General features: G+C 47.6%; 1 protein-coding gene across 1 annotated transcript in view; it reads right to left on the bottom strand.

Moving 5' to 3' along the window:
• Positions 1-19607, bottom strand: part of ZER1 (zyg-11 related cell cycle regulator) — a 44700-nt gene extending 25093 nt beyond the window's left edge. Inside the window, exons 1-4 of the mRNA XM_060250966.1 lie at positions 19441-19607; positions 8644-8937; positions 8193-8343; positions 7080-7510 (exon numbers count right to left, since the gene is read on the bottom strand). Of these exons, the coding sequence (XP_060106949.1) occupies positions 7080-7510; positions 8193-8343; positions 8644-8801 (740 nt within the window). The 5' untranslated portion in view covers positions 8802-8937; positions 19441-19607. The remainder of the gene's footprint in view (positions 1-7079; positions 7511-8192; positions 8344-8643; positions 8938-19440) is intronic.
• Positions 19608-24441: the final 4834 nt, after the last annotated feature.

Consider the following 24441-nt stretch of genomic DNA (forward strand, 5'->3'; position numbering starts at 1 on the left):
AAATAGGAAGGAAATGCCTTTTAAAGGATGAGGATTGCTGGTAAGGCTCATCTAAAAACAAAGAACGCCTTTTGCTTTAGAACACTGATGCAGCTTGAACTACTTAATTAAACAAATTAAAACTCACAATCAATGGACAAAGGTTTCCTTAAGCAAGTGGCAGGCCAAGAAATAAGCACGGCTGTGTGTATGCCACAGTTTTTTGAGCAAGCTCAGACAACACTTTCTGGTAATTTTTATTTTTAAAGAAGAGAAAGCTGCTGATTATTTAAAATGATGCTTGAACAAATCTCAGAAAGGAAGGTAGTGGCTACCAAGAATGACCTGACCTCACGGACTGTTAACCTTTCCTCAAGACTTTTTTTGTAGCAGGAACTCCTTTGCATATTAGACCTTATGTAGCCAATCCTCCTGGAGCTTACAGTAGGCCCTGTAATAAGAGCCCTGTATGCTCTTAGAGGATTGGCTACACCAGGGGTGTGTGGCCTAATATGCAAAGGAGCTCCTGCTACAAAATAAGCCCTGCCCTTCCTACAATGAGCAGAAGCAGAATAACCAATGCAGATGCTAAAATTAAGCCACCCTGAGACCATCAGGGGAGGGCAGGATATAGGAAGGAAGGAAGGAAGGAAGGAAGGAAGGAAGGAAGGAAGGAAGGAAGGAAGGAAGGAAGGAAGGAAGGAAGGAAGGAAGGAAGGAAGGAAGGAAGGAAGGAAGGAAGGAAGGAAGGAAGGAAGGAAGGAAGGAATTGTGCAGAAGAGAGGCACATATCAACTGGCTCGACATAATGTAGCTTGTAATGGCGCAGAATTTGGAAAGCCTTGGAACCATACATAGTATCCCCTGTGATTGAAGAGTTCCCGAGCCAGGTAAATCTATCTGATATACATTGGCCGTGTCACCTGTGGCATGAATGGGGTACCAGATTCAAGCCAGCTATCCTTGAAGGGAACTGGCAGGTTTCCCTCCGGCTAAGTTTCAGTGTTAGCTTCCAGGCACTTAAAAAGGATTTAGGAAGATATTTAGGGACTCTGATGAAATGACAGCCAAAGCTATGAGTGCGCTGTAGTAGGATTCAAATCCATAAGAACATCAGAAGAGCCCTGCTGAATCAAACCAGTGGTCCATCTAGTCCAGCATCCTGTCTCACACAGTGGCCAACCACTGCCTCTGGAGGGTCAACAAAAGGGCACAGAGGCTGAGGCCTTCCTAAGATCATCAGAAGAGCCCTGCTGGATCAGACCAGTGGTCCATCTAGTCCAGCATCCTGTCTCACACGGTGGCCAACCACTGCCTCTGGAGGGTCAACAAAAGGGCACTGAGGCCGAGGCCTTCCTAAGATCATCAGAAGAGCCCTGCTGGATCAGACCAGTGGTCCATCTAGTCCAGCATCCTGTCTCACACAGTGGCCAACCACTGCCTCTGGAGGGTCAACAAAAGGGCACTGAGGCCGAGGCCTTCCTAAGATCATCAGAAGAGCCCTGCTGGATCAGACCAGTGGTCCATCTAGTCCAGCATCCTGTCTCACACAGTGGCCAACCACTGCCTCTGGAGGGTCAACAAAAGGGCACAGAGGCTGAGGCCTTCCTAAGATCATCAAAAGAGCCCTGCTGGATCAGACCAGTGGTCCATCTAGTCCAGCATCCTGTCTCACACAGTGGCCAACCACTGCCTCTGGAGGGTCAACAAAAGGGCACTGAGGCCGAGGCCTTCCTAAGATCATCAAAAGAGCCCTGCTGGATCAGACCAGTGGTCCATCTAGTCCAGCATCCTGTCTCACACAGTGGCCAACCACTGCCTCTGGAGGGTCAACAAAAGGGCACTGAGGCCGAGGCCTTCCTAAGATCATCAAAAGAGCCCTGCTGGATCAGACCAGTGGTCCATCTAGTCCAGCATCCTGTCTCACACAGTGGCCAACCACTGCCTCTGGAGGGTCAACAAAAGGGCACTGAGGCCGAGGCCTTCCTAAGATCATCAGAAGAGCCCTGCTGGATCAGACCAGTGGTCCATCTAGTCCAGCATCCTGTCTCACACGGTGGCCAACCACTGCCTCTGGAGGGTCAACAAAAGGGCACTGAGGCCGAGGCCTTCCTAAGATCATCAGAAGAGCCCTGCTGGATCAGACCAGTGGTCCATCTAGTCCAGCATCCTGTCTCACACAGTGGCCAACCACTGCCTCTGGAGGGTCAACAAAAGGGCACAGAGGCTGAGGCCTTCCTAAGATCATCAAAAGAGCCCTGCTGGATCAGACCAGTGGTCCATCTAGTCCAGCATCCTGTCCCACACAATGGCCAAACGGTTCCTCTGGAGGGTCAACAACAGGGCACAGAGGCTGAGGCCTTCCTAAGATCATCAAAAGAGCCCTGCTGGATCAGACCAGTGGTCCATCTAGTCCAGCATCCTGTCTCACACAGTGGCCAACCACTGCCTCTGGAGGGTCAACAAAAGGGCACTGAGGCCGAGGCCTTCCTAAGATCATCAGAAGAGCCCTGCTGGATCAGACCAGTGGTCCATCTAGTCCACTTAGTGGCCAACCAGTTCCTCCAGAGGGCCAACAAGAGGGCACAGAAGCTGAGGCCTTCCCCTGATGTTGCCTCCTGGCTCTGGGATTCAGAGGCAACATTCAGCCATGGAGCTCATCATATCAGCCTGGGTCAGTCATGCTCTCTCCGCCTAACCTAACTTTAGCTGGGCTGTTGTGAGGATAAAAGAGTACAAGGGGAGAACCACATACATTACTCTGAGCTCCTTGGAAAAGAAGCAGGAATCCCATAAACTGTGTATACGTATTTCTGATTTTTAATCTTGCCGTTGCTTCAAGGAAATCAGGGGGGATTACATAATTCTCCCATCCCCCATTTGATCCTCATAACAATCTTGTGAGGTAAATTGTTTTTGTGTGTTAACTTACTTCATCTATACCCAACGCTGCTTCCCCAGTGGAGACCCAAAGCAGTTTACACCCTTCTCCTTTCCTCCACTATTCTCCTCACAACAACCCTGTAAGGTAGGTAAGGCTGAGAAACTGTATCCGGCCCAAGGTCACCCAGCGAGCTTCCCATGGCAGAGTGAGGATTCGATCTAGGGTTTCCCATATCCCGGTCTGACATTCTAACCAAGACAAGAAGCTCAGGGTGACCCAATGAGCTTTGTGGTCAAGTGAGAATTCAAACCCTAAACGATTTGAACTCTGAATGCTTCCAACACGTTTGAGTACATGGTGAAGCTTCGTTCAATATGTAAAACAAACAGAACAAACTGTACAGCTTGGTTTTAATTAAAAATCTGGAAACCAACCTGGCCGAAAATCAGAATATAAATATATTACATTAAATTGCTGTAGTTACTTTTACCCTAAGGAATTAAATTGCTTCACACAGAATTTGGCTAAGGGACATAAGGCTTTGGTCGGATTCTACAAGGCAGTTCAAGGCATTTGGTTCTTTAGACCAGGGGTCCCCAAGCCCCCGATCCGTGGACCAGTACCGGTCTGTGGCCTGTTAGCAACTGGGCCGTGAGTTGTATAATTATTTCATTATATATTACAATGTAGTAATAATAATAACAACAAGCAGACATTGAATTTATATCCTGCCCTCCACTCCGAATCTCAGAGTGGCTCACAATCTCCTTTATCTTCCTCCCTGACAACAGACACCCTGTGAGATTGGTGGGGCTGAGAGGGCTCTCCCTGAAGCTGCCCTTTCAAGGACAACTCCTGTGAGAGGTATGGCTAACCCAAGGCCATTCCAGCAACTGCAAGTGGAAGAGTGGGGAATCAAACCCAGTTCCCCCAGATAAGAGTCCGCACACTTAACCACCACAGCAAAATAAAGTGCACAATTGTATCATCCCGAAACCATTGCGCCCCCCCGCCCCAGTCCGTGTCTTCCACAAAACCGGTGTCTGGGGCCAAAAAGGTTGGGGACTGCTGCTTTAGACTGCTCACTGAGCTTCAAGCTGAGAGCAGCTGGGTGGGGCACGTTCTCCTCCAAGCTCCACTTCCCTTGCAAGGGCTCGGAGAAGCTGCCCCGACACCCCACCTGGCTGCTTTTGCCTTCAAGGCGAAAGCAGCCGAGTGGGGTATGTTCTCCTCTGACCTTAGCTTCCCTTGCAAGGGAAGCTGGGCTCAGAGAAGCCACGCTGATGCCCTGCCCAGCTGCTTTTGCCTTCAAGGCAAGAGCAGCCAGACAGGGCGCGGTCTCCTCCGAGCCTGGCTTCCCTTGCGAGGGAAGTCAGGCTCGGAGGATAGCACACGCCAACAAGGCATCCTGGCGCTCTCAGCTTCCTGTGTCTGTAACCCAGGAAGCTAGAATGGCAGGGCGGGGGAAGGAGGCGCCCAGCGGCACCCAACAGGCGAGGTGGCGCCCTAGGCAGCCACCTATGTCACCTATTCTCACATGCACCTGGCCATGGTATTGGTGATGATGATATTGGATTTAAATCCTACCCTCCACTCTGAATTTCAGAGCAGCTCACAATCTCCTTTTTCTTCCTCCCCCACAACAGACAACCTGTGAGGTGGGTGGAGCTGAAAGCGCTCTCACAGCAGCTGCCCTTTCAAGGACAGCTCTACAAGAGCTACGGCTGACCCAAAGCCATTCCAGCAGCCGCAAGTGGAGGAGTGGGGAATCAAACCTGGTTCTCCCAGATCCACACACTTAACTACCACACCAAAATGGCTCTCTAGTTATACAGAGAAGGGGCATCGAATAAATGTCCCCTGAGGAAAATAATAATAAGATACTGGATTTATATCCCGCTCTATACTCCAAATCTCAGAGCAGTCACAATTTCCTCTACCTTCCCTCCCACAATGGACACCCTGTGAGGTAGGTGGGGCTGAGAGAGTTCTCCCAGAAGCTGCCCTTTCAAGGACAACCTCTGCCAGAGCTATGGCTGACCCAAGGCCATTCCAGCAGCTGCAAGTGGAGGAGTGGGGAATCAGACCTGGTTCTCCCAGATCCACACACTTACCCACTACACCAAACTGGCTCTCTAGTTATACAGAGAAGGGGCATCGAATAAATGTCCCCTGAGGAAAATAATAATAAGATATCCCACCCTATACTCCAAATCTCAGAGCAGTCACAATTTCCTCTACCTTCCCTCCCACAATGGACACCGTGTGAGGTAGGTGGGGCTGAGAGAGTTCTCCTAGAAGCTGCCCTTTCAAGGACAACCTCTGCCAGAGCTATGGCTGACCCGAGGCCATTCCAGCAGGTGCAGGTGGAGGAGTGGGGAATCAAACCCGGTTCTCCCAGATAAGAGTCCGCACACTTAACCACTACACCAAACTGGCTAAGTTGACACTTAGGCTATGGAAACTGTATCATAACCAAATTTAAATGTTATTAGATTACGTTTTCATGTATAATGTTGTTTACTGTGCAAACTGACAAATAAGAGCTGAACTAGCCTTATATCCCCAAGAGCAGCCAGATGGTCGCCTCTCAGAAGAAGGCCCACTGGATGGGATCAAAGGTCCACCTAGCCCAGCATCCCATGTCCAACAGTGACTGGTCTAATTGCTTCCAGGAGCCCATGCGCGCCTTCCCTTCTTGCTTGTTCCCGGGATCTGGTAGCTGCCCTGAGCCCGTCAGGGGTGGATAGGATACAAATGCAATAAAATAAAAATAAATAGAAGCTGAACATGGGAGGTTCCATTCTGCGCCACTGCAGTTAGGAACAGACCATATACGTGGCTCTCCTCCCTAGTCCAGCTTCCAGCCAGCCAAATGCTTCCAAGGAAGCCCACAAACAAAATTACAACATTCCACCACAGGTTGTTTGCTGCCCCACCCTTCTGCTAGCATATGGTATCCAGAGGCAGTCTGCCTTTTTAAAGGGAGGTTGGAACGAGCCGTGACGAAACTTTCCTCCATGAATTCATATTTTAAAAGCCTCAAAGACGATGGCTGTCACTATGTCATGAGGCGGTGAGTTCCACAAGTATTAAGGTAGCCAGGGCTGCGTGCCACAGTGGTGAGTGTGCAAAAGGTAGTACTGGCTACAGAATTTTTTTTTTAAACCCATCCAAAATATAAAAGTGTCTAGCTCAGGGGTGTCAAACTAATTTATGAGGGACGGATCTGACATAAATGAGACCTTAACGTTAGCACTCATTGGTTTTAAAGCTGCTTTCTTTGTATTTTTCCCATGGGATCCAGGGAACTGAGCAAAGGAAGCTCTGGCTCTTTCCTTCTTTCCTCAGGGGGGTGTGGTGGAGGAGCCTCAGCCAATAGAAGGAAGAGAGGCGTGGCTCAGTAGCTCTGCTGTGCGACTGAAAGCGCCTGGCAAAGCAAGCTATTCTTCCCCCCTTCCTCCCCAAGGGAGGATCCTCAGCCAAAGAAGAAAATAAAGGTTTTGCTCTGTAGTTCCTGTGCAATTGAGCAAGCCTTGCAAAGCAAGCTGTTATAAAGAAGGAAGCAAGAGAGGGGGAGAAGGAAGCAGATAATCGCCAATTTCTCAGGGGCCTGATAGGGGCGTCATTCGGCCCCCAAACTGCATGTTTGACACCCCTGGTCTAACTCTTATGGATGTTACTGGTCTAACTCTTATGAAGGTTCACTGTCTTAAGAATCTAGGGGGGGGACAGGTGATCACTGCAGCAGTTGGGAGACAGCTTCTGTCTTTTAATGGCTCTTTGGTGTTCCCCATGATTTTTAAAAACCACAAACAAGCCAGAATAAAATGTGCAGAAAAGTTAAAAATCAGAATAACTTATGTGAAAGACATGAGAAAGTGCAAATTTGTTCAGTCTATGTCATCGACAATATGCGTCATTTACAGCTTTCGGTTTCGGTGGAATGGATTGCAAACCGCCCAACTGCAGAATTTGTGTGTGTGTGTGTGTTGTCCTTTTCCTGCTCTTGGATTATACCACCTGGCAATCAAACACACACGACTTCTGAATAAAGAGGTTCCATTTTTAGCGACCGTTACTAATGCCCTTTGATAAATCTGCCCTCCATGGCTTTTCGTCAAAGGGTCAAAGCCCCCACCTTGTGGCGGTGAGTTCCACCAGGCAATTCACGCATGCTGCTGAGGCTAAACACGGCAGAAGAGCGTTTGCTGACCTTAGCTTGCGTAGCTGCGCGATCGCTTGAATGTGCTCCTCACAGAGGTCCATGTTGTAAAGCACTAAAGAGGCCAAGCTGTCCTTCCACTGCGTCAGGAAAAGGATGTCGTTCAACTGGATGTGAGAGAGGTCCAAGGCCGTGAGGGAGGCCAGCGGCCGGATCAGGGTCTCCACCTTCACCCCTTCGGTGATCCGGCCCAAGTTGAGGAAGCGCAGGCGGCTGAAGCCTTCGAAGGTGAAGTCCTTGACCAAGACCTGTCGGCTGGGGTTGAAATCGTCCTCGCAGCCCCCCGGGTTCTCCTCCTCCAGGAAGATGTTGCTGCAGCCGAAGAGGCTGAGGGAGATGAGCGTGGAGCTGAAGCTCGTGAGTGTCTGTAAGCTCTTGGCCGTCAGCTTCTCGCAGTTCGTTAAGAAGAGCTCTACCAGGTCCTAAGAGCAACGAACCGAAGAATTAGAAACAATTGGTGCCCTCTAAGTGTGAGGCCCCACTCCCTAGGAAGCCATCATCCACGACGATGAGGGGAAGCAGGAAATCTTTCAGGACCAAGATGATTAGAGACAGTGACAGTGTGCAACTGTCAATAAAAAAAGGCCAATGCTCTGCTGGGAATTATTAGGAAGGGAATTGAAAACAGATCAGCCAGTATCATAGTTCTGGTCACCACACCTCAAAAAAAGATATTATAGCAGGGGTGGCCAACAGTAGCTCTCCAGATGTTTTCTTGCCTACAACTCCCATCAGCCCCAGCCAGCATAAGCAATGGCTGGGGCTGATGGGAGTAGTAGGCAAAAAACATCTGGAGAGCTACTGTTGGCCACCCCTGTATTATAGCATTGGGCAGAAAAGGGCAACTAGAATGATTAAAGGGCTGGAACACTTTTCCTAGGAAGAAAGGTTACAGCACTTCTTGTTGGCATGAAAGGAAAAGGAAATGCTACTGACCCCACACTCCATGCTAACCCCCTTGGAGGAGATATGTGGATTTTAGATGAGTGGATCTTAATTTCTAACCAAATCACGCATACATCTCCAGCTTTCCTCGCCACTAGTGCCGATGGGAACAGAACTGAGTGGGTGCTGCTACTCCAGAGGAATCAGAACAAATGATACCTGCTTTCTAATGGCTTCCAGGTCTTGGTCTTGCACAATGTCCTCCCGCAAATGGATTCGGGCCAGCCTGGTGCTCCTTGGATCAGAAAACAACGTAAAGAAGCTTTCGTTGTGTTCAAAGATGCTGTCGGAATTCACCAGCTCCACATACCTGTGCAAGAAACAGAAATCAAGGCATGGGGGGTTGTGGATCGGAGGTCCCAGGTTCAATCCCCAGTATTTCCAGTTAAAAGATCCGGCAGCGAGTGATGGGAAAGGCCTTTCTCTGCCTGAGACCCTGGAAAGGCCGCAGCCAGTCCGAGTAGACAATGATACTGACTTGGATGGACCGAGGGTCTGATTCAGTATAAGGCACTTTGTGATTTTTAGCTGGACAATTCAGGCCAAAGAGACACAGCCCAAAACAAAACGAAAATCGAGCAGAAGGGAACGGCTTGGACTGCCAACTTACTCGTTGACGAGTCTGTCGCAGATCTCGCTTGGCAGGAAAATGTCCGGATGGAGCCGGAGGGTCTCGTTGTCCAGCAGATAGCAGAGCGTCCCTTCCAAGTTGTGCAGACAATAATCCGTGCACAGCGTCATGAGCGACTCGGGGCTGTCGGAAGTCATCTTGTGGCAACAGACGGGGAGAAGGGGAGAAAGGGAGGGAGGGGAACGTGGGGTGAGGGAATGCTTCTTTCTTCCCGAATTCCCTCTCCCTGCTCTATGGCAATTCCTGATGGGACTGACAGCAGTACCAGGAGACCTGCAAGAAGATGCAAGAGGCACAATCAGCAACTTTTACATTAGCTGAGAACAGAGGTTTGCAACACAGTTCCCCCCCCCCCTTCGTTGACTGACAACCAAGGCAATGCCCACTTCAGTTGCCCCACAGGCAAAAGAAGAAAGGTGCATGGTCTTGGGTATGTAAAATGCCACGCCTACCCCAGGCCTGATGGGGGTGGGGGGAAGAGGGCTTTACGTAGTGTTTGAAAATGCACAGATTGAGAAAGGCGGGGAAGCAACAGTTGTGTGTGGTGGTGGGGGGGTGGGAAGAAAGGGTCATCTTTAGAAAGGTATGCACTGGGTATCGTCACCAACCAAAATGCATGTATTTATTAGAAAGTGAAATTGCACTTTCACTTGGCTCCAAATTACATGTAGAATATACTTTCCTTGGACTGAGAGAGATAGAAACCATGAGTATAAGACCAGGGCAGAAGGTATTTGAAAACTGAGACTATGGGAATCGGAGGATACGAAATTACGGCCAACTGACCCTTATATTTGCTCTCCAGCTTCCTTAGGTCTTTATGCTTTTTGTGGCAAAATGCCCAATTATCTATCAGACCTAACCACTCCAAGTCATCGCAGGGCATTTATGTTGGCTAGACTAAACGCGTTTCCCTCCAAAGTTTTACAAGGGAGATATCAGCGAGTCCCTTTAGCCGACAGACTTTGCTCCTGTGGAGCAAATACCCCTGACTCAATCCAGCATATATTGCTTGATTGTTCTTTATACCATAACCTCCGTAAAGATTTATTTGGCAAGCTTTCTTTTTCTCCAGATTTGTCTATTCTGCCACCCTGTTATTATTTATTGAGTGATACTGAGGGGGTGGTTAGTGAGGCTGTGGCAAAATTTCTGGCTGACATCCTTAAATTTAATTCTGACCATGTTTGAATGCATCTGTAAGCTTGGTTTTATCTTGATTTTATCTCCAATGTTTAAATTTTTATATTCTGTGTATTTTTATCTGAATCTATTATGCCATTAAAGGTTTGGTATGGTATGGTATGGTATGGTATTTGAAAATGAGGCCTCTGTTTTGAGTCACTGAGATGTCTCATAAAATCATTTCTAATTGGTCATACTGTATTTTCAGTATTTTTTGTAGTACCTGGAGCTAATGTGCAGTATATATGACCACTGAGGAAGGCCGAATTGCCTGAAATGCATATGGACTTAGTCACATTTTCTGCTTGATACCTATGTATGATTTTATCCTATTGGGAGGTGACTATTGGGCCTGTATTTGTTTTTATCGAACTTGTAATAAGTACATGCCTTTTGCTATATTCGATTATATTTATACTGTATGTTTGTCGCTGATATCATTTGGCCCTTATATTTGTAGTAATTAACCTTCTGCTTTCTTAATTTAACTTGTTTCAGTTAAGTTTTTCTTCCCTCCCGTCTTCTTCCTGGTTGCAGAGTTGCCAGCCTCTAGGTGGGGGCTAGAGACCTCCCAGAATTCCAACTGATCTCCAGGCAACAGAGATCTATTCCCTCGGAGAAACAGCCTGCTTATCCCACTAAGGTCCCTCCTCTCCCCAGAGCTCCATCCCCCAAATCTCCAGGAATTTCCCAACCAGGAGCTGGCAACCCCAGCACTAGGCCATCACCAATGGGATCCAACTCGTTCTATGGGTGCAGTGAAATCTTAAACACGTTTGGACCAGCAGTAAGATGTACCACTGGGGCACCTTGTGTGTGGGACGGGGGGGGGGGGGGGAGAAGCTGCAAGCTAGTACTTTGCTGTGCTGCAGCAGTCTGACAGCAGAGGGCAGTATTGTACTACTGGCTCTGTATGGGTGAGGCAGTCCAAGAGCCAATGGGATCCCACTAGGTCAGGGGTGACCAAACTGTGGCTAGGGAGTCACATGTGGCACTGTCACACACATTGTGTGGCTCTCAAAGCCCCCACCGCTCTGTCAGCTGTCTTGGAGAAGGCATTTCTCTCTTTTAATCACTTCTCCGAGCCCAGTCAAAGAATGCATTTCTTTTCACCTCTCCCTCCTCCCTCCCTCATCTATCATCTATCTATCTATTGATCTATCTCCCTTCCTTCCTCCCTCCCTCCCTCCAACACTGATGGTCTTGCAGCTCTCAAACTTCTAACGTTTATTCTATGTGGCTCTTCAATGAAGCAAATTTGGCCACCCCTGCAGTTGGTCCTAGAAAACTGCAAATTCCAGCCCATCTCCTTGGCCCTAGCAACTTGCTGCTCGGCTGTAACAGGCCAAGATGCCTCTCCCTGCTTGCCACTACAGGCTGTGGGTGTTGCGTAAGGAAGCCATCTACCCTCTGGGGGTGGAAGATCTGACATCAGTGCGTTGGATGATGCTCTAGGAGTCTCCCAAAACTCAGTGGTACTTACCACGGAGCTCTTGGGGATTCCCAGAGCACTGCCAGATGCGCTGACATCACATTCCAGACTTCTGCCCAAGCGCCGGATGACACCAAGCTCTTTAAAAATGATTATTACAATCTGATACAGGCTCCTGGCCTGCCACAAATTTTGTTAGCCTTTAACATGCTACTGGACTCTCGCTCTTTTCTACCGCCGCTTCGGAAAGTTCATTTCTGAAAACAGTTTTCTGTGTTGGATGAGAAGGCCAGGCTGCGATTTGAGAAACAGGAGCTCCAAGCCCTGCTTTGCGTACACTGAACTCTTGTGTGCAAGCTCTTTGGTGACAAGTGCAAGGGAATAAATAATTATAGTTCACCACTTCTGGATATGCTGTATCCACGAGAATAGCTTCTTAAGAATATATCGGATTTGAATTTTCAACCGTATATCTGTTTTCTGGCTAGGGATGGGTCTCCTCTGCTCAATTCCTTTCCAAAATCGAGGACCAGTCATAGTTCAGTGAGACATCCCCAGCCTGGTACATGAAAAGTTTCTCATTCCATTCCTGGCATCTCCTCCCCCCTCCCCCCAAAAAATTACAAAAACAAAGATAGCAGATGCGGAGCACCATTCCTCCTGCCTGGCGCCAAGTATGGTGTCGTCATGGTCCAAGTCTGCAGCAAAATAGAGCCCGTTTGGTGTAGTGTGCAGACTCTCATCTGGGAGAACCAGGTTTGATTCCCCACTCCTCCTGGAATGCTGGAATGGCCATGGGTCAGCCCATAGCTCTCTCAGCCCCACGCACCACACGGGGCAGGGGGGGAGGTAAATGAGATTCTAAGCTGCTCTGAGACTCTGAGATTCAAGTTATAGGGCAGGGTATAAATCCAATATATTCTTCTTCAAGTCTCAGACCTCTAAACTCAAATCCCATGCAGTCATAAAGCTCACAGAGGGTGACCTTAAATTGAGAGGGGGTAGCTGTGTTGGTCTGAAGCAATAGAATAAAGTGTGGGTCCAGGGGCACCTTGAAGACCAACAAAGTTTAATTCTGGGCATAAGCTTTTGGGTGCAGGCAGATTTCATCAGATAAACTGAACCCGTTTTCTTCAGGTCTTATATATAGGTAGACAGAGGGTGGGGAGGTTAGTTGCCAGGAAGGACAAGTTAGAGTCAAGATGCATAAATAACTGGGCAATAAGTATAGCTGAGATTGGGTTAAAGCAGTTGGTAAAACCTGTAAAAAGAGCCCCGTGGCGCAGAGTACTGCAGTACTGCAGTCAGAGGTAAATGAGATTCTAAGCTGCAGTACTGCAGTCGGAGCCCTCTGCTCATGACCTGAGTTCGATCCCAGTGGAAGCTGGTTGAGGTAGCCAGCTCCAGGTTGACTCAGCCTTCCATCCTTCCGAAGTTGGTAAAATGAGTCCCCAGCTTGCTGGGGGGAAAGCGTAGATAACTGGGGAAGGCAAGGGCAAACCACCCCGTAAAAAGTCTGCCGTGAAAACGCTGTGAAAGCAACATCACCCCAGAGTTGAAAACGACTGGTGCTTGCACAGGGCACTACCTTTTTAAAACCTGTAAATAGCAGAAAATTAGCATATGAATGTAACAGTTAACCGTTCTCACAAATTAGCATACAAATATGCAGGGCTTTGTTTGTAGAAAAAGCCCAGCGGGAATTCATTTGCCTATTAGGTCACACCCCCTGACATCACCATTGTTCTACACTGGGCTTTCTTGTAGAAAAAGCCCAGCAGGAACTCATTTACATCTCAGGCCACATCCCCTGATGCCAAGCCAGCCGGAACTGTGTTCCTGCTAAGAAAAAAAAAAAGCCCTGCAAAATATGAGTTTAACAAACAGTTCACACACCTGTTTCAATGTATCTGATGAAATGCACCTGCTTATACCCAATATTAAAATGTGTTGGTCTTATAAGGGCCCCTGGACTCAAAATTTATTCTACGGGTGACCTTAAGTCATCGCTCCCTTTCAGCGTAGTGCTGGAGAGCCAGTTTGGCGTAGTGGTTAAGTGTGCGGACTCTTATCTGGGAGAACCGGGTTGGATTCCCTACTCCTCCACTTGCACTTGCTGGAATGGCCTTGGGTCAGCCATAGCTCTGACAGAGGTTGTCCTTGAAAGGGCAGCTGCTGTGAGAGCCCTTTCCAGCCCCACCTATCTCACAGGGTGTCTGTTGTGGGGGAGGAAGGTAAAGGAGATTGTGAGCCGCTCTGAGACTCTTCGGAGTAGAGGTCGGGATATAAATCTAATATCTTCTTCTTCTTCTTGTGAAGATAAAAGGGGAAAGGGGAGAGATGCAGACCCTAAGTTCCATGGAAGAAGAGAAGGGGGGGGGAACAGATAGAGAAGCTCTCCTGGAATACCCCAGACACCAGAGATCAGTTCTCCGGGGGGAGGGGGGGAATGGCTGTTTCGGAGAGTGGCATTATGCTCCACCAAAGTCCCTCCCCAAACTCCACACTCCCAGACTCCACCCCCATAACTCCAGGAATTTCCAAACCCAGAGCTGGCAACCCTATCTGTCCGGCAACCGAGGATAACACCACCCTTTACAGACCGGCGGCTTCGTTAAGGCTGAGTCTCTTTTGCCCAAAAACTTCGCACTGTTGCGGCTGCCCTGTGCAAAGACGACTGTGCATAGTGTGTCTCCGGCCTATCCCTTTCGTCCCCTCTTGCTAGCCTAGTGCACAAGGCTGGGACAAAGTCACTGCAAGCCCAACACAAAGCGGCACAACTCCCTAGATACAGGTACAGAATTGCATTCAAGCAGATTGAGAGAGGGAGAGAGACTGTGTGTTTAGTGGGCGGCTGGGAGAGATAATACAAACCAATAGCCAGAGGAAAAAAGGCTGAACAAAAACTCCAAATTGCAGCACTAGTTCTGAAGAGAGAGTGCTTTGTCATTCCAGCTTTGCGCCTCCACCGACTGCCACAAAGTGGACCTTTGGAACAAACAGCTGGCAACAGACCAATGCGCCTTCCTTTTACAGGAGAGGCCGCCCAGCTATTTTAAGCCCACAATCCTTCATGCGATTATGGAGGAGCAATTGAAATTTGTGCTTGTGACCTCCAAATAAACGATTGAGCTATTTAAGGAGGAAATCTAGTCTGCATCAAAGTTAAATTCTGAATTCAGGATGCCTTCAGCTCTCTGCATGCAGGCCTTCTTAACTTCACTTGCAACGGAGCGAGGTCAGTTGATCTCAGTGGCACCTTGCTGCATTTTCAGCAGTTGCCTTACGGCAGCTTTGCAACTGTCATAAGCCCTGACGAGGAGGAGCTGGAAAGGTTAACAGACCTGGAAGAGTTGCCAGCCAGTTCCCCAGCTGAACAAACAGCAGCTGGCCCATCAATCACTCTCCAGCCACCAGTGTCAGCTGTTGATGATGAATCTCCTCCAAGCTCTCCTCCTTCCATCTCAAGAGTTCGAAGCAGGCTCCGGAAAGAACTTTCAGAGCGAAGACATGAGGCACGCCGATGCTTCAGATCTCTCAGCCCTGAGTTCTAGCAGAGTCACTGCCACCCAGGAAGCAGGCTGATTGAGACTCCCATATAGCTCCCACCCAGGAGCTGGTAACCTTGTGGAAGCAACAAGTCTATTCTCTGGCTTGCATCCACGCTCCTTCCTGATCTGCTTGATTTCCTTGGCACCCTGACCTTTTTGGCTTTTGGACATTGACTTCTGATTCCGGTTTGTGATTCTCCATTGGTGACTTGGCTCCTGCTTGACTTCCTGGACTTTGACCTTGGACTGGCTTTGGACTCCTGCCTGCCTGCACCCGGAGAACGTGACAGCAGCACTGTGAATCAACCGAGGCAGGCTGCCTTCAGTTTCACTACAGTCCTCTACAGAGCTAGAAAAAGTACAAAAGGAGGACAACCAAGATGAGGAGGGCGTTGGAGCACCTTCCCCCAGGAGGAAAGGCTGAAGAGTCTAGGCCTTATCCATTTAGAAAAGAGACAACTAAGGGAGGGACATGATAAGAGGTTTATGAAATAGCATATGGGGTGGACAGGACAGGCAAAAAATTTTCTCCCTCTCCCAAAACACTAGAAAAGGGTGGCCAAACTTGCTTAGCATAAGAGCCACATAGAATAAATGTCAGACGTTTGAGAGCCACAAGACATGAACATCAGATGTTTGAGGGAAGGAAGGAAGGAAGATGGATGGGGAGAGAGGAGGGAGAGAGGTGGAAAGAAAGCAGCTTTAACTTCACATGCATTCTCCGAGCTGCTGGCTAGCTTGATTTGGAGAAGTGATTTCGAGAGACAAATGCTTTCTCCAAGCCAGCCAACAGAGCAGTGGAGGCTTCAAGAGCCACGCAATAGGTGTGAAAGAGCCACATGTGGTCACCCCTGCACTAGAACTTAAGGGCATCTGATGAAGTTGATGGGCAACAGGCTCACAAAGGGCAAAAGGAAATACTTTACAATGAAAGCGATGAAGATATTGAATTCATCGCTAGACGATGTAGTGATGGCCACAGAAATAAACAGCTTTAAAGGGGGATTCGTTTCATGGAGGATAAGACTATCAATGGCTACTAGCTAGGGTGGCTGAGGGGAACCTCCACATTCAGAGCCTCTGAATCCCAGAGCCGGGAGGCAACATCAAAGAAAGGCCTCAGCCTCTGTGCCCTGTTACTGAATGTCCAGAGGAACTAGTTGGCAGCTGCATGAGACAGGACGCTGGACAAGATGGACCACTGGTCATATCCAGCAGGGCTCCTCTTCTGTTCTAATGAAAGCCTCTCTGCCCTGTTGTTGGCCCTCCAGAGGAACTGGTTGGCCACTGCGGGCAACAGGATGCTGGACTGGGTGGACCATTGGTCTGATCCAGCAGGGCTCTTCTGCTGTTCTTATCCTCCACATCCAGAGGCACTACACCTGTGAATCCCAGAGCGTTGGCCTTCCTGCCCTGGTCCAGAGGAACTGGTTGGCCACTGAGCGAGTCAGGATGCTGGACTAGATGGACTGATCCAGCAGGGCTCTTCTTATGCTCTTTTTGGGGGAAGGGGCTCAAGCCTCCACATCCTATTGGTGGACCTTCAGAGGAACTGGTTGACTACTGTGTGAGACATGATGATGCCCTAGATGGACCATTGGTCTGATCCAGCAGGACTCTTATGTTCTTATGCAATACTCAGCAGTGTGGTAGGCTCCACATGGATCTGGGTGTCCGTAAGTGCTTCTTTTTCTTGACGCTTTTACATGGAGCTGCCAACTTTACAACCAGCCTCTGAGGCTATGCCTTTATGGCTGCAGCTTCACTAGGAGCAACCAGCAGGTAATATAATGATTTACCTCCATGAAACACACACCTTCACCTGTAGGTCAAATCACTGGCAGAAGCACAGCTACAAGGGCTAGAATCATAGAGTTGGAAGGGACCTCCAGGGTCATCTAATCCAATCCCCTGCACAATGTAGTAAACTCATAAATTACTTTCCCTAAATTCACAGGATCTTCATTGCTGTCAGATGGCCATCTAGCCTCTCTTTAAGAATCTCCAAGGAAGGAGAGCCCACCACCTCCCAGGGAAGCCTGTTCCACGGAGGAATCGCTCTAACAGTCAGGAAGTTCTTCCTAATGTTAAGCCGGAAACTCTTTTGATTTAATTTCAACCCTTTGGTTCTGGCCCTACCTTCTGGGGCCACAGAAAACAATTCCATACCATCCTCTAGATGACAGCCCTTCAAGTACTTGAAGATGGTGATCTTATCACCTCTCAGCTGCTTGCTCTCCAGGCTAACATCCCCAGCTCCTTCAACCTTTCCTCATAGGACTTGGTCTCCAGACCCCTCAGCATCTTTGTCACCCTCCTCTGGATCCATTCCAGCTATCTTCTGGACCTGTTTAGTTGAAAAGTTGGCAACCATAGAATCCAGAGAAGACTGACAGGTGTGAATGAGCTGTCACCACTAAGCACCACTGACCTCAGCTTTCAAGTCATTTTTTTTAGAACAGGTAGTTGACCCATTCTGCTGTGAATCACTGAGCAGCAGATAAGGGATTACAAAAATCAAGAGTTGGCAGGTGGTAAATATTTGTAGGAACAGACCTTAATCACCCGCCCCTTCTATGCCTGTCATTCTTTCACGTTTACTTTTATATATTAATTGCTGTTACTCATTTATACAGAACATAACATTTCAAAAAATAATTCTGTGAGATAGTTCTATTTATTCTATCTTCCTTATCCCACCTTTTCTCAAAAGACCTGCGTGTAGCATATATGATCATTGCCCCCATTTGATGCTCACAACAACCCTGTGAGGTGGATTGGGTTGAGAGAGTGGCACAGTTTGAGCATCAAGGAAGAGTAGGGATTTGCCCTAAGGACTTCTAACCATCACACCATTATTGAGATAATGTACACAAAGTACAATGAAAACAAGAAAGCACAATATCAAATTATTGTATAGCCATCACTGACTGGCAAATTACAAAACAGATTATTTGCACTGAGAAAGTCTAACATTCAACAGCCGATATCTCCAGTTAAATGCTCTCCAGTTGTAGCATTAGATACCTCTGCCTAATGTCTTATAGAGTTCCTGCCAGCCACACAATAGTGAACATGATGAACTATAGCACAATCCTATGCAAATTTTCTCAGAAGTAAGCACCATTGAGTTCAATAAGAATTATTCCATGGAAGTCCTAACATATGCTATCCTACACATCCCTACATGTCCTAGCTCAGTAAAAAGGCAGCTAGCCCTGACTTAGACAGCCCAGGCAAGCCTGATCTTGTCAGATTCTGGAAGCTAAGCAGGGTCAACTCTGGCAAGTTGGATGGGAGACCTCCTTGACATACCAGTAGTTGGGAACAGGGGCAAGCTTTATTCAGCATCTCTCTGAATATCCTCCAGGACGGTCCTTCAGTAGAGGTCAGTAACTAGAGGGCGTCATAACTTCCAGGTGCACACACACATTTACTCACACATAAATACAAATAATAATAATAATAATAATAATAAAGGCAGGTCTTTTAAAGAATTGCCACGGCCTCTTGTAGCATTAACATCTAGCAGAGTGAGGATTCCAACCTAGAGTTCACCAAGGGATTTCAAACCAGAGTTCACTTCATTTAAGCATATTCACTACATGCAAAATGATCCATCCCATCACCCATTCTATCACTATGGCCAATCCTGAAACAGTTTTTAACACTTTTTTGCTAAAGGGGCCATCGTTCATCTGCTAATGTCTCACAGGAATTTTTTTGCTTTGCTCCCTTCATAACAGAATCCTGAAGGCTCTGATTCCACCTGCCCATCCACACCTCCCAGGTGGTGACTGAGCACCTCCTTTTGTGCTTGCTGTTTCAGACCCAGCCTAACTATCACACTTGTAAAAGGAGCTTTGTACAAAATCCTGTCTCTCCACGCACACTTCACAATGTTCTTTTATTAACTTCATCGCTTCTGAAAAAGTGTGCAGAATGTTAAGCAGTGGATCAGGTTGCCTCAACAGTATGACTGGAAACACGCAATACAGATATCTTAAATAAATAAATCAAGAGCAGTATGTGCAGAGGTATTAGAGAAAGGAATTTATCAGGGCAGTCCTTTCCAGAGAGATTGATTTAGAGCAGCTTGAGCTGGCTCTCGCACAACCCGTTCAGCTGCAATTAGTAGATCTCAGCAGGGGGAATCCCAGAGATCAGGTTACCAACATGCATTTGCAAGGGATACCGATACCTCCTGAGGAATGGACAGATTTCAGAGTGTGGCAGGACACCGCCCCCCCCCTCCGCCCACAAGCAGGTCGCTCAACCTGTTTAGATCAATCCGAGCATCCCTGCAACAGATGGATCCCAGAGCGCCTGGGGGGCGTCAGGGCCCTCCTTGTCTCAACAGGTGAATCTCAGCGTTGAGGTTCTAGAGCACATTTTCTGCAGATTTTGAGCTTGCAGTTACCGGGGCTGGTCAATGCACCTTTGCAAGAGGCGGATCTCAGGATTGAGGTCTCAGTCACCTCCCCCTCTCCCCGAAGAGTGCAGCAGAGTGGATCTGACCGGATTCCAGCTTGCAGCAACGATCTCTTGCCTCCCCGTAGACCGCAGAGACCATGTACGTTCCCTCCCTCCACCGCATCAGTGGCTCACCTGGCAGCCCTGCTCCCTGGCCGAGAAGGGAAAGCGTCCGGGTTGGACTTGGTTCCGGTTCCGGGAGGAGGGGGGGAGTCCCTAGTTTCCACCGGGGTCCGCTCTCCCCTTCTCGCTCTCACAGCGGCATCAGCCGCACCAGCATCGGCAGCCGCTGTCAACAAATCAAGACGTCATTTCCGGCAGCCGGCCTCCCTTCAGGACTCACGGAACCACAGGAGTCCGTTGTTCCCCCGGGAAACAAGGGCTGCGAGACGAAGGTTCCCGAGTCTGAGCAAGCCTCCCCCCCTGCTCACCCCTGGGTTAATAGGGAATGAAGAAAGCCAATAAAGGGAACGCAGATTTCTTCAGTACCTCAAATAGGTTAGTTTTCATTTTACAAAAAAAAAAAAAAAGACAGATATTATTTAAGAAGACTGCAGATTTATACCCCACCCTTCTCTCTGAATCACAGACTCAGAGTGGCTTACAATCTCTTATAACTTCTTCCCCCACAACAGACACCCTGTGAAGTGGGTTGGGCTCTCACAGATGCTGCCCTTTCAAGGACAACTCCTGCAAGAGCTATGGCTGACCCAAGGCCATTCCAGCAGGTGCAAGTGGAAGAGTGGGGAATCAAAACCGGTTCTCCCAGATAAGAGTCCGCACACTTGACCACTACACCAAACAGGGTCTCCAGTTTTAGGCCCTGGTTTCAAAGCTGTTGATAGGAATTCTTTTAAAAAGCTAAAGTGCTGGCAAATGGTTCAATATACAGGGAGCTCATGTTTCAACTTGCAATATACACTGTATTTGAAAAGTAACCATATATTAGCACTGCATGCTTCACTTTCCTTATTAAGACAGTCCTGTTTTCTGGCAGGGGTACCTGTTCCCAAAGGAATCATTGCCCATATTCTATCATTTTTTTACTTGTGTGTGTGTGTGTGTGGAGTGGAGGTTGCTTCAATTGCTAGTGTGAATTGCTGCACTGGAGATTAGCATTTATCAGGGCCTCAGGGCTAAATCTCAGAAAAGATGCATATTGTTTGTAGCACATCACAGTTGAGGAAATAAAAACACTGCAGCAGCTACAGTATTAAATAGCAAAATTTAGACAAGGTCTGCCTCAAAACGCAGAAACAGAGGTAGAAGAAGACATTGGATTTATATTCCGCCCTCCACTCAGGAGTCTCAGAGCAGCTCACAATCTCTTTATCTTCCTCCCCCACAACAGACACCCTGTGAGGTGGATGGGACTAAGAGAGCTCTCCCAGAAGCTGCCCTTTCAAGGACAAGCTCTGTGATAACTATGACTGACCCAAGGCCATTCCAGCAGGTGCAAGTGGAGGAGTGGGGAATCAAACCAGGTTCTCCCAGGTAAGAGTTCGCACACTTAACCACTACACCAAACTGGCTCTCAGGCAGCGATTTAGTGGGGGCATGGACCACAAAGCAGGAGTGGAAAGTAGAGGGAGTTGGAAGGAATATGTGCTTCTGTTCTAGAAAGGATTTTAAGGGCGTTTAGACCTATTGTAGTTTCTAGCTTAGTTTGGAACAGAGGCAGGCAATGGCAGACTCTGAACATCTCTATGTACCTAATAGACAGGCCAAATATAAAGCAGAACACCACCATGGCCTATTCTCTGTCCCCCCCACCACCACCTATACAACAAAAGAGTGCATAATAAATCCATCTGGACCCAGGATGTTTAGGTTAACCTTGCAGTAACTGTGCAGAGTGCCTCTCCCCCAGATTCACACAGCCAGGTCTTATCAGCTCTCAGAGAAAGTGTGAGAAAGGGAGATGTTTTATTAGCTTGCATTCCTTAGCTATAAAAGAGATACTCTCTAGTAGTCTTTGAACTCGTGACTCAAATTGCATCTGTATGTTATCCTTTTGAAGTTTTCCTATAAGTAACTATTCAATGCTGTGTACGTCATTACTTCCAAGGAGTCTGTCCTTGAATAAGCTATGGAGTTTTACAATAAAGCAACTTTTGATTAAAAGAACAAAAGCTTGCTTATTGAGAAATATCGATGCTTGACACATCGCTTTGAAAACCCTAAGGGGCCTTGCTTTGAAAACCCTAAGGGGTCGCCATAAGTGGTACAGATGCCGGTCTTCAGTTGGGATCCCCTCAGAATTACATGTTATCTCCAGACTACAGGAATTAGATCCCCTGGAGAAAATGGAAGGTGGACTCTATATCATGACATTGCACTCCATTGAAGTCCTCCCCTCCTCAAGCCTTGCCCTCAGGTTTCACCCCCCAAATATCCTGTTATTTCCCAATGGAAGGCTTGTATCCTTTGAGTTACAATATGTTTTTAAGGTAGCAAGATTTGGGGGTGGAGCCTGGGGAGGACAGGGAGCTCAGTGGGGAACAATGCCGTAGAACTCACCCTCCAAAGTAGGGGTGTCAAACTCAAATATTATGAGGGCTGGATCTGACCTTGTTGGGCCGATCCATGTGTGTCATAAAATAGCAGAGACATAAACTTTATAAAGGACACAGACAAACACAATTAAAGATTTAAAAAAAAATTAAAATAAAACATGCTTAAAACATTAGCACTTGTTAGTCTTAATGGTGCTTTCTTTGTATCTCTCCCATGCAATCCAGGGAACTGGGCAAAGGAAGCTCGGGCTCTTTCCTTCCTTCCCCATGGGACCAGGAAGGGGTGAAGCCTCAGCCAATGGAGGTAACAGAGGCTTTGCTCTGTAGTTCCTGTGCAACTGAGCAAGCCTGGCAGAGCGAGCTGTGAGGCAGAAGGAGGCAATAGAGAGGGAGAAGGAACAAAGATAATCATTGCAAAATGTGAACATTTCAAAAACAAAGCATTCTCAAAAGCAAAAAGGAACAGCAAGACATCCTTCCAACATGCCTGGACCAAAGGCACTCCATCCCTGAAAAGCCTTTAAATTATACTCTAATGGATATTTGTATATTTGAAGGGCAGGGTATAAATCGGCAATTCTTCTTCTCTTCCTATGCTCTTGTCCCCATCTAAAATAGCCACAAGGTGCTGCTAATATGTTAGCCAATCAGTACATGTTAAGTTAAGCTCATAGTGGCTCTCTGGAGCCATTTCAAATAAGGAAAATGGTTTAAGAAGGTTTAAGCCCTGTCTCTCTGGACACCATGAGCTCTCAGCCAGGGTTGCCAAATCTGTGTTGGAAAATACCTGGAGACTTTTGGGGTGAATCCAGGAGAGGGCAAGATTTGGGGAGGGGAGGGGCCTCAGCATGGTCCAATGCCATAGAGTCCAACCTTCAAAGCAGCCATTTTCTCCAGGAGAGCTGATTTCTGCCAGCTGGAGATCAGTTGTCAAAGCGGGAGATCTCCAGGCCCCACCTGGAGGCTGGCAACCTTAGCACACATAACTTTGGATCTATTGATCTGCCCTGAGGATAAACTCGGGGGGGGGGGGAGGGAAATGTCTTGTGTAATTAGGTCTTTGCTGGGTAACCTTGAGGCAGTCCCTCTCTTAAATTAAATTACCTCACAGGACCGTTATGATAATAAAATGTGGAAAGAAGAACGATGTACACCTCCATGAGTCACTGAAGGAAAAGCAGGATAAAAATGTAATATACACCGGGAGGGGGGGAATTCTGTTTTTTTTTTTCAATTGCCACAAGTAATTTTTGGCTGCAACAATATGACTACTACTCTAGATTTAAACACTGGTGAGGCACAATGCAGGATATGCCTGCTGTTTTTATTTGCATAGTGTCATGGTCTACCCACATGTGCAGTTCTTCAGAACTCCCAGGCCACTGTGATTGTAATACACCTTGTCCACTGCGAGTTAGATTTACAGAGGCCTGTCTAGAGCAGGGGTGTCGAACTCTTTTGTTATGAGGGCCGGATCTGACATAAATGAGACCTTGTCGGGCCGGGCCACGTTGGGCTGGGCCATATGTGTACCCATTTAAGATTAGATAGCAGAGATAATAATAATAATAATAATAATAATAATAATAATAATAATAATAATAATAATAATAATAATAATAATAATAATAATAATAATAATAATAATATATTTTTTTAATTTATACCCCGCCCTCCCCACCAAGGCAGGCTCAGGGTAGCTTACAAGACATAATACATCATACAATGATACAATAAAATTCAAACAATTAACAATTAAAATACAATTAAATATAAACAACATTTAAGTTAATAATATAAAACCACAATATCACATAAGATGGTGCTACAGTCTTGATGTGCATATAAACATAGTTTTTATGATGATCATGCAATGGTTCCACCTTAAAAGGCCAGCTGACAGAGGACGGTTTTGCAAGCCCGACGGAACTGATTAAGGTCCTGTATGGCCCGCACTTCCTCTGGTAGCTGGTTCCACTATTGGGGTGCTGTTATCGAGAAGTCCTGCTCTTTTGTCGCTTTTAGTTTGGCCTCCTTTGGCCCAGGGATTTTCAACAGATTTTGTGAGCTAGATCTCAGTACTCTCTGGGGGACATATGGGGAGAGACGGTCCCTAAGGTAGGCAGGTCCTCAGCCATATAGGGCTTTAAAGGTAATAACCAGCACCTTGTAACGAACTCGTTACACAATTGGCAGCCAGTGCAGTTCCCGTAGCCTAGGCTGTATATGTTCCCACTTAGGGAGTCCCATTAACAGCCTGGCTGCCGCGTTCTGCACTAGCTGCAGTTTCCGGGTTCGGCACAGGGGCAGCCCCATGTAGAGGGCATTACAGTAGTCTAACCTTGAGGTGATCGTTGCATGGATCACTATTGCCAGGTCGCCACGCTCCAGGAAGGGAGCCAGCTGCCTCGCCCGCCTAAGATGAAAAAAGGCGGATTTAGTAGTGGCTGCTATCTGGGCCTCCATTGTCAGAGAAGGCTCCAGTAGCACCCCCAAGCTCTTGACCCTGCGCACCGCTTCCAATGGTGCACCATCAAAAGCCAGTAGGGGGATTTCCCCTCCCAGACCTCCGCGGCCCAGGCAAAGGACCTCTGTTTTCGCTGGATTTAACTTCAACCCA

Source organism: Heteronotia binoei, chromosome 12, assembly GCF_032191835.1.
Source record: "Heteronotia binoei isolate CCM8104 ecotype False Entrance Well chromosome 12, APGP_CSIRO_Hbin_v1, whole genome shotgun sequence".
In the NCBI taxonomy this organism is placed as follows: Eukaryota; Metazoa; Chordata; class Lepidosauria; order Squamata; family Gekkonidae; genus Heteronotia; species Heteronotia binoei.